The sequence below is a fragment of the Anabrus simplex genome, chromosome 12 (genome assembly GCF_040414725.1).
Source record: "Anabrus simplex isolate iqAnaSimp1 chromosome 12, ASM4041472v1, whole genome shotgun sequence".
Classification (NCBI taxonomy): domain Eukaryota; kingdom Metazoa; phylum Arthropoda; class Insecta; order Orthoptera; family Tettigoniidae; genus Anabrus; species Anabrus simplex.
In genome coordinates this window covers 39,804,172-39,821,059 of record NC_090276.1, presented here as the reverse complement: position 1 = coordinate 39,821,059, position 16,888 = coordinate 39,804,172, and the positions used below count along the sequence as shown (strand labels likewise).

Genomic DNA, 16,888 nt, shown 5'->3' with positions numbered 1-16,888 from the left:
GACTGTTGCCCTGGCCGAACTTGTCGCCAATCGAAGATGTGTGGGATATGGTGAAACGACGGGTGCGGCGCTGTGTGGCCCAATGCCAACCACCAAAGATGATGGAACCAGGTGAATGCAGCATGGATGGCTATACCCCCAGGACGCCATTCGCACCGTATACGCGTCGATGCCATCACGCATGGAACAAGTTATTAGTGCCCGTGGAGGACCCAGTGCCTACTAGGCAACAGGACACATGTTGAACTTAGGTGACTGAAATGATAATCGTTTCTGCAGAACATACTAATGAAGATGTCCTGTGAATATGAACTTCCTACCTCTAGTCTTTCAAGGTGTTCTGTATTTTATGAACATGAGTGTACAATGACCTTAATCTACATTAAATACAGCTAAGTAATGCCAAACTCAGGGAAAAGTCTCAAATACCGCTATCTTTCCTTCCCCCTGTAGTTGTGGGCAGTAGAATAACACCCACGGCATCCCCTACTTATCGTAAAAGGCAACTAAAAGGGGCCCAAGGGATCCTAACTTGGAAGCGTGGGTTAGCAACCACGGGGCTCATAGGTAAGTTCTGGATTGCTTCCACTTACTTACGCCAGGCTCTTCACTTTCACCTATGCTATCCAACCTTGTTCTTTTCTGACCCCGATGCCATTAGGTTCCGGGAGCTAGGGAGTCTTTAATTTTCACACTATTTGTGTTTTTTCTTTGGCCGATACCTTCATTTTTAGAAGTGTCGGTTGTACTTCCTCATAAAATAATAATCACCAACACCGCTATATTTCCACATACCGTATTAAATCATGTAAGTGAATTACACCAAATTAATATATGTTTCTGAAATGTTAAAAAGAAATATTATAGTATATTATTAGATGATAAGTTTTAATTGTAATTTACCTTCAGTATGAAAATGTATCGTACGTTATTTCATGTCTTTCTTCCTTTTTAGATTATCGTGTATTAATTGCATGGTCACCCGCAGGGGCGGGGAAAGAGGGTCAAGAGAGGTGTCTGCACCTGGAATTATAAACATTCTTCTTCTTTCTTGCTATTTGCTTTACGTCGCACCGACACAGATATGTCTTATGGCGACGATAGGATAGGAAAGGCCTAGGAATTGGAAGGAAGCAGCCGTGGCCTTAATTAAGGTACAGCCCCGGCATTTGCCTGGTGTGAAAATGGGAAACCACGGAAAACCATCTTCAGGGCTGCCGACAGTGGGGCTCGAACCCACTATCTCCCGATTACTGGATACTGGCCGCACTTAAGCGACTGCAGCTATCGAGCTGAATTATAAACATTGTTTAATATCATATCAGACTATTTCGAGGGGCCGATGACCTAAATGTTAGGCCTTTTTAACCCTCTACTGCATACTGTTGCCTTTAGGCAACAAATAACTTTTCACCTGTATAAATGGATAAATATTGTAGACAGAGGTAGTTTTACGGCACACTTTCAACTGTACAATCAATTAATCACATATCCCAGTGATGCCTTGTTTTTCTCTCCCATGTGGGTGGGGGCGGTAGAATAACACCCACGGTATCCCCTGCCTGTCGTAAGAGGCGACTAAAAGGGGCCTCAGGGGCTTTGAACTTTGGAGCGTGGGTTGGCGACCACGGGGCCCTTAGCTGAGTCCTGGCATTGCTTCCACTTACTTGTGCCAGGCTCCTCACTTTCATCTATCCTATCCGACCTCCCTTGGTCAACTCTTGTTCTTTTCCGACCCCGACGCTATTAGGTTTGCGAGGGCTAGGGAGTCTTTCATTTTCACGCCCTTCGTGGCCCTTGTCTTCCTTTGACCGATATCTTCATTTTTCGAAGTGTCGGATCCCTTCAATTTTTCCGTCTGATTAGTGTTAATGGAGGATGATTGCCTAGTTGTACTTCCTCTTAAAACAATAATCACCACCACCACCACCTTGTTTTTCTTTACATAACATAAGACAAAACAGCCCTACAACCAAAGGTACTCCTTCCACCCCGTCAACATCCACGCGAACCAACCACCGTTTATTTTACGTGGGCCCTCCCCATCGCATTACCACAGACTTCAGGAGTACCTCTGGCTCAACCTCAAAGACATTACCGACCTACGGTTCTGCAAGTTCTGGAATTATAAACATTGTTTAATATCATATCAGACTATTTCGAGGGGCCGATGACCTAAATGTTAGGCCTTTTTAAACAACAAGCATCATCATAATAATCATCATCATCATCAGACTATCCCGAGTGGTGACTACCTATTTTTGCCACCCCTCTTAGTCTTTTGGTTACGACAGTGCCATACGGGAAAGCAGTCTCTGGAGATATTTTCAGACATTACAACACATCTAGCTAGGAGACCTCAACCCCTAAAGCAGGCATGTCAAGGTCAAGCGCACGCCAGAGGAGCTGGGTGCAAGGTGTCTTTACTCTCGTGCGGTCTCGCCTGGCACACGCTGACTCGAGCGGAGACATTCGAAGAAGATGTCTTAGCGGTGTACAGTATTCCTTCATTGCGAACGAAGCGCGCTACCTCTAAATGAACAGCTATCATTAATAATGAACGCATTGTTGATAAATACAATAATATTGTAGGCTTCATAAATACTACCAGTGGCGACCGGTGGACCCTAAAGTCGGGGGAGGGGGGGGGGGCACAGTACTTTTTCCAACAAATCTTTTTTTGCTACTGACCAGTACCACCGCACTCATTCAAGTCTTCCGCGCGAAAACAAACTAATTCACTGCTGCCAACCCTCACAAAACACGGGATGCAAGACAGAGACCCAATTGGAATCAAAATTTCTGGTCTCAAATGTTACATTTCAGTATAGTTATTTATTACTTTTCTTCTTAAAATATAAATAATAGGGCAAACAAGATCATAACTTATTATTTATTTTTATTGTAGGCAACCATGGGGATTTAGCTGATGTACGTATAGGGATTTGTGGGAACATCTTTACTGCTACACTGCTACGGACTCTGCACACGTGAAAGCCTCTTCACGCACCCTTCCATCCCCCGAAACCGTCCTCCAGTACGCGTCCCCCTTACATCTCAACCCCTTCACCCACACTATATCCTCGGACGGAAACTCGAGAGTCCGTGCCTTATCTTCAACCTGAAAACATTTACCAGTGAACTGCGCGTTGAAAGGTAGTCACCTAAGTTTGAAAACTTATTGTCCAACAGTCTTCTTTATTGATGAGAATTTACAGTTTTACAATCTATATATATAAAATAAGAGTTTTGTCTGTACATTGCTCAGAATTTGAAAATAATGGTATTTCTGTATCGGTCATATCCATAGTAACAAGAAAATGCACTTTTTACTTTTCCGTAATTTCTGTCTGTCTGTCTGTCTGTATGTATGTATGTATGTATGTATGTATGTATGTATGTATGTATGTATGTATGTATGTATGTATGTACACGCATCACGAGAAAACGGTTGAAGAGAATTTAATGAAAATCGCGTTGAGAAAAATGGTAGTTTAGGGGAAGGCCTAAAATTTAATTCTCAAATATTGTTATAGTAGTCCTATCTTGATGAAAATCGGTATGCAAAGTCAGGAAATAAGTCGCTATAGTCTAGACTGTAAATTATTTTATTCACGCTGAGTGAAATGGTAGTTTAGGGGAAGGCCTAAAATATAATTCTCAAATATTTCTTATTAGAGGTGTAGTCGATGAATGCTACATAACTAAGGTTATATAGTATTAAATTTCCTATTATTCATGACTCATACATTGTTACCGTACTGGCTATGATCACAAAGACATTCATGAATTTGGATTTTTGTTACTAAGTCCATATCAGCGCCGAGTAACGAGAAAATGGGTAAACAGGATTTAATGAAAATCGGTATGTAAAGTCGGAGAATAAGAAACTACAGTTTACGGTATAAAATATTTTACAAGTCACAGAGTCGAAAGAAAACTAAATGTGTAGGCCTACAAAATAGAAAGCTCATAACATTGATCAACAATAACATTACATTGACCATTGTTTGTCGTGATGTGCTCTGTGTCTTCTGTTGCCCCTCATCTCCGGTAGATAGGATTACTGCTGCGTACAGAGTACTTTTTACTTGATTTACGTCGCACCGACATAGATAGGTTTTATGGCGACGATGGGACAGGAAAGGGCTAGGAGTGCCTTAGGCCTTAATTAAGGTACAGGCCCAGCATTTGATTGGTGTGAAAGTGGAAAACCACGGAATACTATCTTCAGCGCTGCCGACAACGGGGTTCGAATCCACTATCTCTCGGATGCAAGCTCACAGCTGCTCACAGCTAACCACACGGTCAACTCGCCCAGTCGTACGGAGTGTAACAGCCTGCCTGAATATTGATGGGAAGTAGCTGGGGAGTTAGATACCTTTCTTCTTTAGCATGCCATTCCCCTGGTTTATAAATTTTCTGATACTACCGGTATGTAACACACTGGAACATCATAGCATTCGAGCTATTCAATCCCTACTCTGAGGCACTGATTGGAATGAACAGTGTGCATATTTAGCGGAATAATGGCAGATGAGTGTTCATGGAAATCTGCGGCCTGGTCATCTCAGCTCTGGAACTTTGGACTATTAGATTGGCACCGCAATCTAACCGCAACACTGTTCGTTAAAAGTGATAAAACGTGCGGCTTTCCATTTGAACGAGTATTTTATATGATATCATTGCTTTTAATCGCTACATTCATACTTACGTTTTTGTAATGACCTATGTTGATTTCAGTTAGGAAAACCACAAATTCAGTCTTTCTGAGAATCCCGTAGCGAAGCACGGGTACATCAGCTAGTGAAATATAATTTTCTTAGCATCATTCGAGTCCAGTATTATTTGACTTCAAATGTCAAGAGAAAATAAAATAAACTTTTCGTTCTCTAGGTAGGACACCATTCGGAAGTCCTTCAGGGCCGGCCGCTACTGATTACTACACACATTAACCAAATATTGAATGAAGAATCCAAATTCTGACGTGTTCAAGATACATTAAATTAATAAATTAAGAGAATATTCGTTGACAAAACAGAAGTGTGGTGCAATAACTTAAGAGCATTCCGCTGAGCACTTGTCTACACCCTGGGCATCGTGGTTTCGCTTCTTCTGAAAATAAAAAAATAGGTTAAAACATTTAAGCTCTTTAGACTTTTTCAACCGTGAAATTACCAGCGTTTTTGTCCGTATTAACATTCAACTTTCGTAGTAGGACAAAGCAAAAATCATTATTTACTTCCATTTATTTTAACATGCAACTTTTGTACAGTAGTTTCAATCTTGCCGCCTTGTGTTTAAGGTCGGGCCGCCAGGTGCGCCACTGTCAATATGTCTCGGAGTTTAGTGCGGGTTGGTGCGGGAGAATACGGAAGAGTCCAGTATTGTCTATAGTGGATTTGCTGTCAGTTCAACTCCCCTCCCTCCCGCCTAGAGAGAAGTTCTGCCCGTCATTCTAGGCCGTGCGTTGTCTCACTGTCTGCCCTACTCAAGGTCGTCTAACTGGCAATACGTCAGTCCCATAAGGTCGCACTTAACGTACTTACAAAGCGAATTTATTTATTCGTCGGGCTGGCCTTTGCTGGCAGGACCTAGTGTTTACAATGCACTATGTCTTCTGGTATAGGCTAGAGCAATTTTGTTACTTTCATTGATCCGTCTCTGCCTTACCCTTGGCTTTGACTATATGAAAGTGACTGAGGTATGAGCGATGCTAGTAATGCCATTCCTTCTGCAGCCAGTCCCTGCTATGAATGGTGTGAAAATGTTGCTCATAAGGTCGGTTGGTGCATGCATTTCAGTGGCCTTGGCAGACTGATATGTAATAGCAACTTCTGGCTCGGTGGGGGAAGCAACAGGAAACTACCTCACTCCTCATTTCCCTAGTACGCCTCTTCAGTGATGCCTAGGCCATCTATGACAGCTGATGGCAGAGCTGTTGACGATCCAACCAGCCTTAGGGCTGAAGACTGAACATACACATACACAGGCTAGCCATAATCCCATGTCTCAAACAACGCAGCCATCCGTCAGTAAGCAATGTAAGTCAGGGCACTTAAGACCAGAACCGGTCGAAAGGCCACAATATTTGTGTCATGCCACAAAGCCGACGAAGGAGATGGGTGGGTGATTTATTTATTGCGATCTCTTACCGCGATCCTTATTCGTGCTAAGAAATGTGTATAACCTACTAGCTGATGTACCCGTGCTTCGCTACGGAATTCTCGAAAAGACTGTCTTTGTCGTTTTTCAAACTGAAAACAACATAGATCATTACAATGACGTCAGTAGGAATGTAGCGATTAAAAGCAATGTTATCATATAAAATACTCGATCAAATGAAAAACCGCACATTTTCTCACTTTTAACGAACAGTACTACGGTGCCGATCTAAAACAGTCCAAAGTTCCAGTGCTGGAATGACCAGGAAGCACACACTCCTCTGCCATTATTCCGTTAAATGTGCACACTGCTCATTCCAATCAGTGCCTCAGAGTAGGGATTGAATAGCTGGAATGCTATGATGAGCCAGTGTGTTATACACCAGTAGTATAAGAAAATTTACGAACCAGAGGAAAGGAATGGCAAGCTAAAGAAGAGAGATCTAACTCCCCAGCTACTTCCGCCAATATTCAGGAAGGCTGTTACACTCGGAACGCAGCAGTAATCCCATCTATCGGAGATGAGTGGCAGCAGAAGACACAAAGCACATCACAACAAACAATGGTCAATGTAATGTTATTGGTGATCAATTTTATGAGCTTCCTAGACTGTATTTTAGGCCTTCACATTTAGTTTTCTTCCAACTCTGTGATATTAGGGCATCTAATAAAATTATTTATAACGTAGACTGTAGTTCCCCGACTTTGCATACCGATTATCATTAACAACTGTTTACCCATTTTTTCGTGACCCGGCGCTGATATGGACTTAGCAACAAAAATCAAAATTCATGAATATCTCTGTTATTATAGCCGGTACGGAAATTTAATAATGTATAACTTTAGTTGGATGGACAAGAAGGGCTGATAAGACACGGTGTTTATTATGCGAGAAAGTGTCAAATGATCTGCACTTGGTGAAAGAATGTGTTGCTCTAGATAAAGTGAGAAATAAATTGTTGAATCCAGAGGAACAAGCCATACTTAAGCAAGGGGATGAACGGAAAATTACTAAATGGGTAGTGAAGGAATGGACCAAAACTGATAATTTAAATAAATACTTATGTGCTGCAAAAAAATTATGTGTGGGCAAAATAGAAGAAGGAACTGGTCAATGCTGCTCGTAAATAATGAGTCAGGGTTTAGGAGACTTCGAGTTGGAAGTAGTGTATACCTCAGCAACTATAGAAGTCATGCGTGTGCAGCGGAATGGAACAATAGAGGATAACTAAGGGTACGAACATGCCGAGTGGATTACTCCTCACTCAGTGCTCATAGCAGTGATCTTCACTCATCACTCATCATTCAAAGGCGCACATACCGGGTAGGAGATCCTCGCTCTTTCTTCATTAATGAGGAAAAGTTTTCCATCCAGTTATGATTGTGCAGCATTCAAGAGAAGATAGGGTTGTGTTCTTTAAATGTAATTTTGTTTCGTGAAAATATTCATACTCCTCTGTATACATAATAGTACTGGGCGAGTTGACCGTGCGGTTAGGAGCGCGCAGCTGTGAGCTTGCATCCGGGAGATAGTGGGTTCGAATCCCACTGTCGGCAGCCCGGAAGATGGTTTTCCGCTGTTTCCCATTTTCACACCAGGCAAATGCTGGGGCTGTACCTTAATTAAGGTCACGGACGCTTCCTTCCCATTCCTAGGCCTCTCCTATCCCATCGTCGCCATAAGACCTATCTGTGTCGGTGCGACGTAAAGCAAAATAGCATACATAATAGTTAAGTATAGTAGCAGAAGTGATGATGAACATATGATAGCAAGCAAACTGTACTTGATTTCAAGTTCTGACAGAAGATACAGCGCACATCCAATTAATAAGAGAAGGCAGAGATTGGGTGAATTCCATCATTTATACCAAGAAGTGAAGAAAGACCCACAGAAATGCCATGACTATTGAAGAATGTCAATGCAGACATTTCAGCATACGACTCCTTGGTTGAATGGCCAACGTTGATCCCTTCGGTTCAGTGAATCCCGGGTTCGATTCCCGGCCAGGTCGGAGATTTTATTGGCGACATTAATTTTTCTGGCTCGGGGACTGGTTATTTGCGTTTTTTCCAACACTCTCCTCTTCATACTCAGACAACACACCATACTACAAACTACCACCGAAACACGCAATAGTAATTACATCCCTCCACATAAGGTTGACGTCAGGAAAGGCATCCATCCGTAAAACAGCGTCAGTCAACATGTGTGATACGGTTCGCATCCGCGACCCCACAAGGTGTGGCAAAAGGCGGTAGAAAAAGAAGAAGAAGAATGCAGACATTTCAATATTTGCTGAAGGGAATTGAAGGCAATATGAAACCATGGAAGAACAGCAGCTATCATGTCAGTCATATTTGCATTGAAGAAGAACTGGTCATTACAATAACGTAAGCAGTAGTAATATAATATTATTCTCCACTTCAATAAAGCAATCTGTACTTCATCGAAAGATTAAATTTACCGAGTATAATGATAATATTCAACATGGATATTTTACCTTCAGTGAACGCAGGCCGATAATATTATGAGTAGGCGGCCGTGGCCTTGAGCCAACCAATCACAGAACAGCGCTCAAGAAGCACATCGCTCCAAAATCAAACCGATTTGATTCTTGAGGGAGGAGCGGAGAGAAGAGAGATGAGTGAACGCTACTATTGAAATGTATGGGTTTGTTTTGCATCTCTCAGCTTCCTGTGTGAAGACACAGGAGTGATGAGCGCTGAGCGAGGAGTAATCCACTCGGCATGTTCGTACCCTAAGAGCAAGCAGAGCAGACAGGTCCAACCATATTGAACAGGGTTCAAGGACAGTGTCTGCTTACTAAGATGTTTGAGTGTGAGGAAGAAGTGAATGGGAAAATGTTGCTGACACTAAGGATGGGGGCAGGTCATGTACCCCCCTAGAGTGCCGATGTATGTATGTTTAGTCCTCAGCCCGAAGGCTGGTTGGATCCTCAACAGCTCCGCCATCAGCTGTCATAGATGGCCTAGGCATCACTGAAGAGGCGTACTAGGGAAATGAGGAGTGAGATAGTTTCCCGTTGCTTTCCTCACCGAGCCAGGAGTTGCTATTACACATCAGTCTGCCAAGCCCACTGAAATGGATGCACCAACTGACCCTATGAGCAATATTTTCACACCATCCATAGCAGGGACTGGCTGCAGAAGGAATGGCATTACTAGCATCACTCATGCCTCAATCACTTTCATTTTGTCAAAGCCAAGAATAAAGCTGAGACAGATCAATGAAAGTAACAAAATTGCTCCACCCGATACCAGAAGACATAGTGCACTGTAAACACTAGGTCCCGCCAGCAAGGGCATAGAGTGCCGATATGTTTTATTTATTTTTTTTTCCTCGCCGAAAGGCATTATATATATATATATATAGTGTCTCCGATAAGGAGCGAATCATTTATCTTTTTAATCAGTTCTATATACTGTATTTTGGGTTAGATGTAAATTAGGAATCATATTTAGTAGGAGGGTAAGAGGAATAGTATATATATATATGGATATGGTGAACATGTATCTGGGCGAAAGCCTGCTATGTTCAGTGGTCAATAACTAAATAAATAAATAAATAAATAAATACTGTATAACTTTAGTTATGTAGTATTTATCGGTAGGACCACTAATAACACAAATATTTGAGAATCGCAATTCAGTCATTCCCCTAAACTGCCATTTCATTCAGCGTGAGTAAAATTATTTATGGCCGAGATTGTGGTGACTTATTCGCGACTCTACATACCGAATTTCATTAAATTCTCTTCAGCCGTTTTCTCGTGATGCGCGTACATACATACATACATACATACATACATACATAGGCCTACATACATACATGGAGACAGACAGACAAACAGACAGACAGACAGACAGACAGACAGACAGAAATTACGGAAAATTAAAATTAAAATTAAAATTAAAATTAAAATTAAAATTAAAATGTACATTTCCCTTATAGACTGATATAGGCTTTTGGGCTTATGCCGTGTCAAGAAAATAAGGTGAAATTCGTTATGTTTCGCAGAGAATTTGCTCTGCGTCATCAGAAGAAAATCTCGACTGTCCACGAGAAAGGCTTCTCAAACAATGAGGTGTTTGAATTTAGACGTTGTAATAGAAGAGGAAATGGTACGTTCATTGTTACTGTGAACATGACCGATACAGAAATATAATTATTTTTAAATTCTGAGCATTGTAAGTCAAAACTCTTATTTTATATATATTGTTATTCTTAAGATGTGTAATAATACGGTGGTTAATTTCTTGTGAACAAAGTGTTGCTATAATGGAACAGCAGCCTGCCATTATTGCTGTAGGTTCTTAACCTGTCGTGTTACATCATCTTACAATCTACGTGCTTTTATACGAACTTGGAATGTTAACGCTGAATCGCAGAAGAGGAAAAGCAAACTTCTACGGTCAAAAATTTTGAACTAAAGACAAAATATCCACCCATTCTTGCCATAAATTAGCCAACGATCTCAGAGCAACGAAGTGCTGCATTTAATGAAACAAGTAAGAAATGGCGTCGGCTGATGCAGAGTGGGTCTCGGCCCACAAGTAGTCACGCACAGCTGGTCCGTGGTCCGACAGCTCTGCACTCTGACCGGCCAACCAAGCAGAGGAGGGGTGGCCACGGTTCTACCGTGGCTCTACGACTCTGTATTCGGGAGACGGTGAGGGGCTGATCATCATCGTTGGCTGTCCTGAGAATGCTTTTTCGTGGTTTTCCATTCTCCTGCACTAAGGCGAATGCCGGGACAATTCCTAGTATAGGCCACGACCACCAAACCTCTCACCTTCTCCGATACAAATCTCCTGGCCTGAGAGACGACGTCACCGTCTGGGAGGCCCGCCTCCCCCCTTCAGGGAAGGAATGAAAACATTTAGTAGTAGTAAGAAATGAAACGGAACCTGAGGTTGGGGGTGGGGCTCATCATCATCTAGTGACAGGCAGGTAATGAATCGGAAGAATGATCTCTTCTGTACAGCAGAAAAGTTACAGCCAAAGAGACCTCTGGTCCAACTTGTAATTCATTTTAAATATTTCTAATTTCTTCTATTTCAGGTCAGAGACCTGTGTAAGTCGTTGGATCTTGACGATGCTACGCTGAAGAAAATTATGGAATCATTTGACAAAGCTATTGAAATGGGGCTGGCTAAAAGTACGCATGAGAAATCATCTGTAAAATGCTACCCAACATATGTAACAGATCTTCCAACCGGCAAAGGTAATAATTTTCACTATTAATTAGAAGGTGTTATGCATCAACCGGCTAAGCGACAATATTTCCAAAAACGGAATACTGGTCTAAAGAGTCGATCTAACTGCTCAAATACTCACGGGTCTTTGTTCGAATTTAAACAGCTGTAACAGAAGGAAAACCTAAGCTCCGCCATCATAATGTGGGGTTACAAGTTATTCAACAACCGTCTATTCGCCTTATTCAAACAATTGATTCACCAAGTGGTATTTGGCGTTCTTTAACATCCTCTCATATATCACAGGTATGTAGTACGAGTTATTGCTTTAGGACCTATAGTGTATTATTTATTTATTTATTTATTTATTTATTTATTTATTTATTTATTTATTTAATGATGAACATAACAGGCTTTCGCCCAATTCAATGTTCACAATATACAGTACAATTAATAAATACATTACTAAACATTAACTGAAAAAATTACGAGACAATACAAAGAATACAGTAAACTACCCAAACAAGAGAAATTTAGTAATACAATAAAAATATACAGTTACTACAATATTATTTTACAGTGCTGCGTAACACAAAGTAACACCTTCAGTTATGCAGTTAAATTACGCAGTCTTAGTCTTAAACCGAGTACGAAATAAACATGACACATTATGCAAATTAATATTCTATAAAGATAAATAGGCCCGATTGCAGAAACGGTGTTTAGAAGATGTCTACGCTTAAACAATGCTTAAGTATGGCTGCCGCATTGCAGAGACGTAATTTATCATTTAGACACTGTCTAAAACCTATATTCTACCGGTCATGTTTAAACACTGCCGAGAGCACTGTTTAACCTCAAATGAGAGGAGTGAATCACAATCAGAGGTTATGTACCATGAAACATGTAGTTTGTATTATCATGTTGAGATGATTCCGGGAAGAAAGGTTAGTCCGACGGCCCCTCTGTGGGTCGCCCGCTGCTAAATCGCAGCAATTTACTTGACATGTACGGGGAGATAGAGCTTAAAATAAGGTTTCGCTTTTCAAGAGACTTGTTTCTTGAGACTGACAAAGGGGCAGTCCGGTAACTGTCAACTTGAATACACTTCTTGGCAACCGGTATATTATTTTTTAGTTCCGTTTGGGCCTGCTATGGACCACGTGGTTCTTATCTCTAGCAGCTTTCTTCTTTGACCAGTACTCCTTCATTCTTGCACTGTGAATGTCTTTTCGCTCCTGAATCCATTTCACACCTCCTCCCGGACGTACTGTTTCTTTCTGTTAGTGACTGGAGAGAGTTTGATGTTCTGATCAACGTTCTGTACCTATTCCTGCCATAAATTTCACTGGGAGCAATGTCCAATTCTTGAAGGTCTTTTCTGACGAGTCTTGCCCACTTGGCATTAGTCGCTTTCCCTCTAGAGATGGTGTGGAAGATTCTGGAGGTGAGCCTCTGATTGTCCATTCTCATGACATGACCGTAGAAGTTCAATCTCCTCTTCCTCATAGATGTTGTAATGCTCTCCAATTGTTGGTACAGTTCGTTGTTGTGCCTGATTCTGTACTTGCCTTCTTCTTTAATAGGGTCCATGATTTTTCTCAGGATCTTCCTTTCCTTCAGCTCCAGTTTTCTAAGTTGCCCTTTTCTTACCATGTTTAGGCATTCTGAGGCGTATAGTACTGACGGTCTCATTACAGTAGTGTAATGCCTGATTTTGAGGTTAAGGGAGAGGGATTTGGATTTGTACATGCTCTTACATAGGTGGTAGGCATTTTCCAATTTGATGCATCTGCTGTTCATGGCCTGATCTTCATTCATGTTTGGGGTTATTCATTCTCCTAGGTGTTTTGAAGGAGTTAGTCCTTTGTACTGTTTTGTCCCCCAGTGGGATTGATTTGGGTGCATCTTTGATGTTGGTGATAAACTGTGTTTTGTTGATGGCGATCTTCAGCCCTACTTTAGCTGCTATGTGGTCGAGAGAGGGTAGTTGATGGATAGCTTCCTCCACACTGGATGCCAGGAGTGTAAGGTCGTCTGCGAAGGCTAAACAGTTGACTGTTAACTTGTCTTTCTTGTAGCCTATTCTCAATCCAGAGTCATCCCGTAGCATTTTCATCCACTCACGAATGACTTTTTCAAGTAGGCAGTTAAAGAGGATTGAAGATAGGCCATCCCCTTGTCTAACACCTGTTTGGATCTCAAATCTCTGGGACAGTTCCCCTCTGAATTTGATTCTGGCTGTAGTGTTGGTAAGAGTTGCTTTCACTAGATTCAAGGTTTTCTTATCTAGTCCCAGTTCAGCAAGTGCCTGGAAGAGTGACTCTCTATCTACTGAGTCGTAGGCCTTATGAAAGTCAACAAATGTTGCCACGTAGAGTGAGGCGCTTAGGTTTTTGTAAGTGATGATGGTTTTAAGGTTCAGGATTTGTTCGGCGCATGACCTTGACTTGCGAAACCCAGCCTGGTACTCTCCGATGAAGGAGTCTAGTTGAGCCTCTACTCTTGTGTGTAATACTTTGGAGAGTATCTTGTACGTCACTGATACAAGGGAAATTCCTCTGCAGTTGTTGAGATCTGATTTGTGGCCTTTTTTTGTGTAACGGGTGGATGATAGCTGAAATCCAGTCGCTAGGTAACGTTTCTGTCACCCAGATATTAGATATGACTTCATGGATACTTTGGATTGACTCCTCATCAGCGTATTTCCAGAGCTCTGCTATGATTCCATCCTCGCCCGCTGCTTTGTTACATTTCAATTCTGAAATGGCTTTCTGGATCTCCCCCTTTGTTGGTGGGAGACAGTCCGACTTAGTAACATTCTGAGGTTCGAAATGCAGTTTCTCCTTGGGTTCCCTTGAATTTAGAAGGTTGTTGAAATACTCTGCTATAACTGTGGTGCACTCTTCATTGTTCATTTGCAGCTTTCCGTCACCTCCCCGAAGGTGAAGTGTAGGGGCTGAGTAGGACGTTATTTGAGATTTAAAAGTTTGGTAGAAGTCTCTAGTGTTGTTTCTTTGAAAATCCATCTCTGCTTGTTCAATGATATTTTTTTTGTACTGCCTCTTGGTGTTCCTGATAATTTTAGTAGCAGTTTTCCTAACTTCTAAGAAGTTTTTATGGTTATCGATATATTTTATTATATACATGGGGTAATTTCCATGGAATTATAGGTCACTTCGACTACATACATGTCAGAATTACTTGTGCCAATCATCAGAGGGCTGTCACATACATCAACTGCGAGGGATTCACTTATATTTACTGTCAAGTAAACACACATAATAGTGAAAACTAAAAAATAGATTGTATGTGGTTGTTATATATACACTGACTGACAGAGCAAATACAACACCAAGAAGGAGTGGTTCGAAAGGGATGAAAGTTGGGGAAAAAACAGAGACGGCACGGACGAATAATTGATGTTTATTTCAAACCGATATGCAGGTTACACAATGCGCACGGCATCGACTCAGTAGGATGTAGGACCACCGCGAGCAGCGATGCACGCAGAAACACGTCGAGGTACAGAGTCAATAAGAGTGCGGATGGTGTCCTGAGGGATGGTTCTCCATTCTCTGTCAACCATTTGCCACAGTTGGTCGTCCTTACGAGGCTGGGGCAGAGTTTGCAAACGGCGTCCAATGAGATCCCACACGTGTTCGATTGGTGAGAGATCCGGAGAGTACGCTGGCCACAGAAGCATCTGTACACCTCGTAGAGCCTGTTGGGAGATGCGAGCAGTGTGTGGGCGGGCATTATCCTGCTGAAACAGAGCATTGGGCAGCCCCTGAAGGTACGGGAGTGCCACCGGCCGCAGCACATGCTGCACGTAGCGGTGGGCATTTAACGTGCCTTGAATACGCACTAGAGGTGACTTGGAATCATACGCAATAGCGCCCCAAACCATGATGCCGCGTTGTCTAGCGGTAGGGCGCTCCACAGTTACTGCCGGATTTGACCTTTCTCCACGCCGACGCCACACTCGTCTGCGGTGACTATCATTGACAGAACAGAAGCGTGACTCATCGGAGAACACGACGTTCCGCCATTCCCTCATCCAAGTCGCTCTAGCCCGGCACCATGCCAGGCGTGCACGTCTATGCTGTGGAGTCAATGGTAGTCTTCTGAGCGGACGCCGGGAGTGCAGGCCTCCTTCAACCAATCGACGGGAAATTGTTCTGGTCGATATTGGAAGAGCCAGGGTGTCTTGCACATGCTGAAGAATGGCGGTTGACGTGGTGTGCGGGGCTGCCACCGCTTGGCGGCGGATGCGCCGATCCTCGCGTGCTGACGTCACTCGGGCTGCGCCTGGACCCCTCGCACGTGCCACATGTCCCTGCGCCAACCATCTTCGCCACAGGCGCTGCACCGTGGACACATCCCTATGGGTATCGGCTGCGATTTGACGAAGCGACCAACCTGCCCTTCTCAGCCCGATCACCATACCCCTCGTAAAGTCGTCTGTCTGTTGGAAATGCCTCCGTTGACGGCGGCCTGGCATTCTTAGCTATACACGTGTCCTGTGGCACACGACAACACGTTCTACAATGACTGTCGGCTGAGAAATCACGGTACGAAGTGGGCCATTCGCCAACGCCGTGTCCCATTTATCGTTCGCTACGTGCGCAGCACAGCGGCGCATTCACATCATGAGCATACCTCAGTGACGTCAGTCTACCCTGCAATTGGCATAAAGTTCTGACCACTCCTTCTTGGTGTTGCATTTGCTCTGTCAGTCAGTGTATAATCGTATAAGTTATCGGCAACTATCAGATAGGAAAAGGCAAGTGGTGGTGATGGTGGTGATTATTTTTTAAAGAGGAGAACTGGGGAAGAAGAACCGTGGCCATAATAACAGCCATAGTATTTGCCTGGTGTAATAATAGGGAACTACGGAAAACAATCTTCAGGCTGCTGATGATGCATTTCGAACCTACGATCTCCAGAATGCAAGCTGCATCTATATGGCCCGTACAACACACTCGTTTACACGTTACTATTGCTTCATCTTCCCTTCGTCGAAGCTACCGTATTCATGAGTAGATTACCCTTGCTGTAGCAACACTTCCGCGTACGGTGGCGAGTCGCTTTTAGTGTCGATAATATTATGAGATTTAATTTCCACCGAAAGCGATACTCTTATCTGTGAACAAGTCATGTTCATGCTTAGCCATATTTGAATAATGTGTAGGAAGACAAACAGCTGACTGGCGTTCGACGCGCACACCGACGAATTTCATTGGTTGCGACATGCAAAGACTTGCATGAAAGATACTTCTATCTCCATTTTTCAAACCAATATTGAAACTTTAAACTATGTCTAGTTAAACATCGGCTGAACATTGTTTTTTGCAATGGAAGATCGTGCTCGATTTAGACGTTGTCTAGTCATCGTTTCTGCAATCGGCACATTTAAAAACTGTGTATTCAAATAAAAGAAGAGAAATAAAAGAAGAACTAGAAGAACGAAATCTGACATGTATAAAAAACGGAGATACTATTCA

General features: G+C 42.6%; 1 protein-coding gene across 1 annotated transcript in view; it reads left to right on the top strand.

The window, feature by feature from the left end:
- The first annotated feature begins 11,253 nt into the window (after nucleotides 1-11,253).
- LOC136884381 (hexokinase type 2) overlaps nucleotides 11,254-16,888 on the top strand; it is a 90,285-nt gene continuing 84,650 nt past the window's right edge. Inside the window, exon 1 of the mRNA XM_067156520.2 lies at nucleotides 11,254-11,410. Within this exon, the coding sequence (XP_067012621.2) occupies nucleotides 11,302-11,410 (109 nt within the window). The 5' untranslated portion in view covers nucleotides 11,254-11,301. The remainder of the gene's footprint in view (nucleotides 11,411-16,888) is intronic.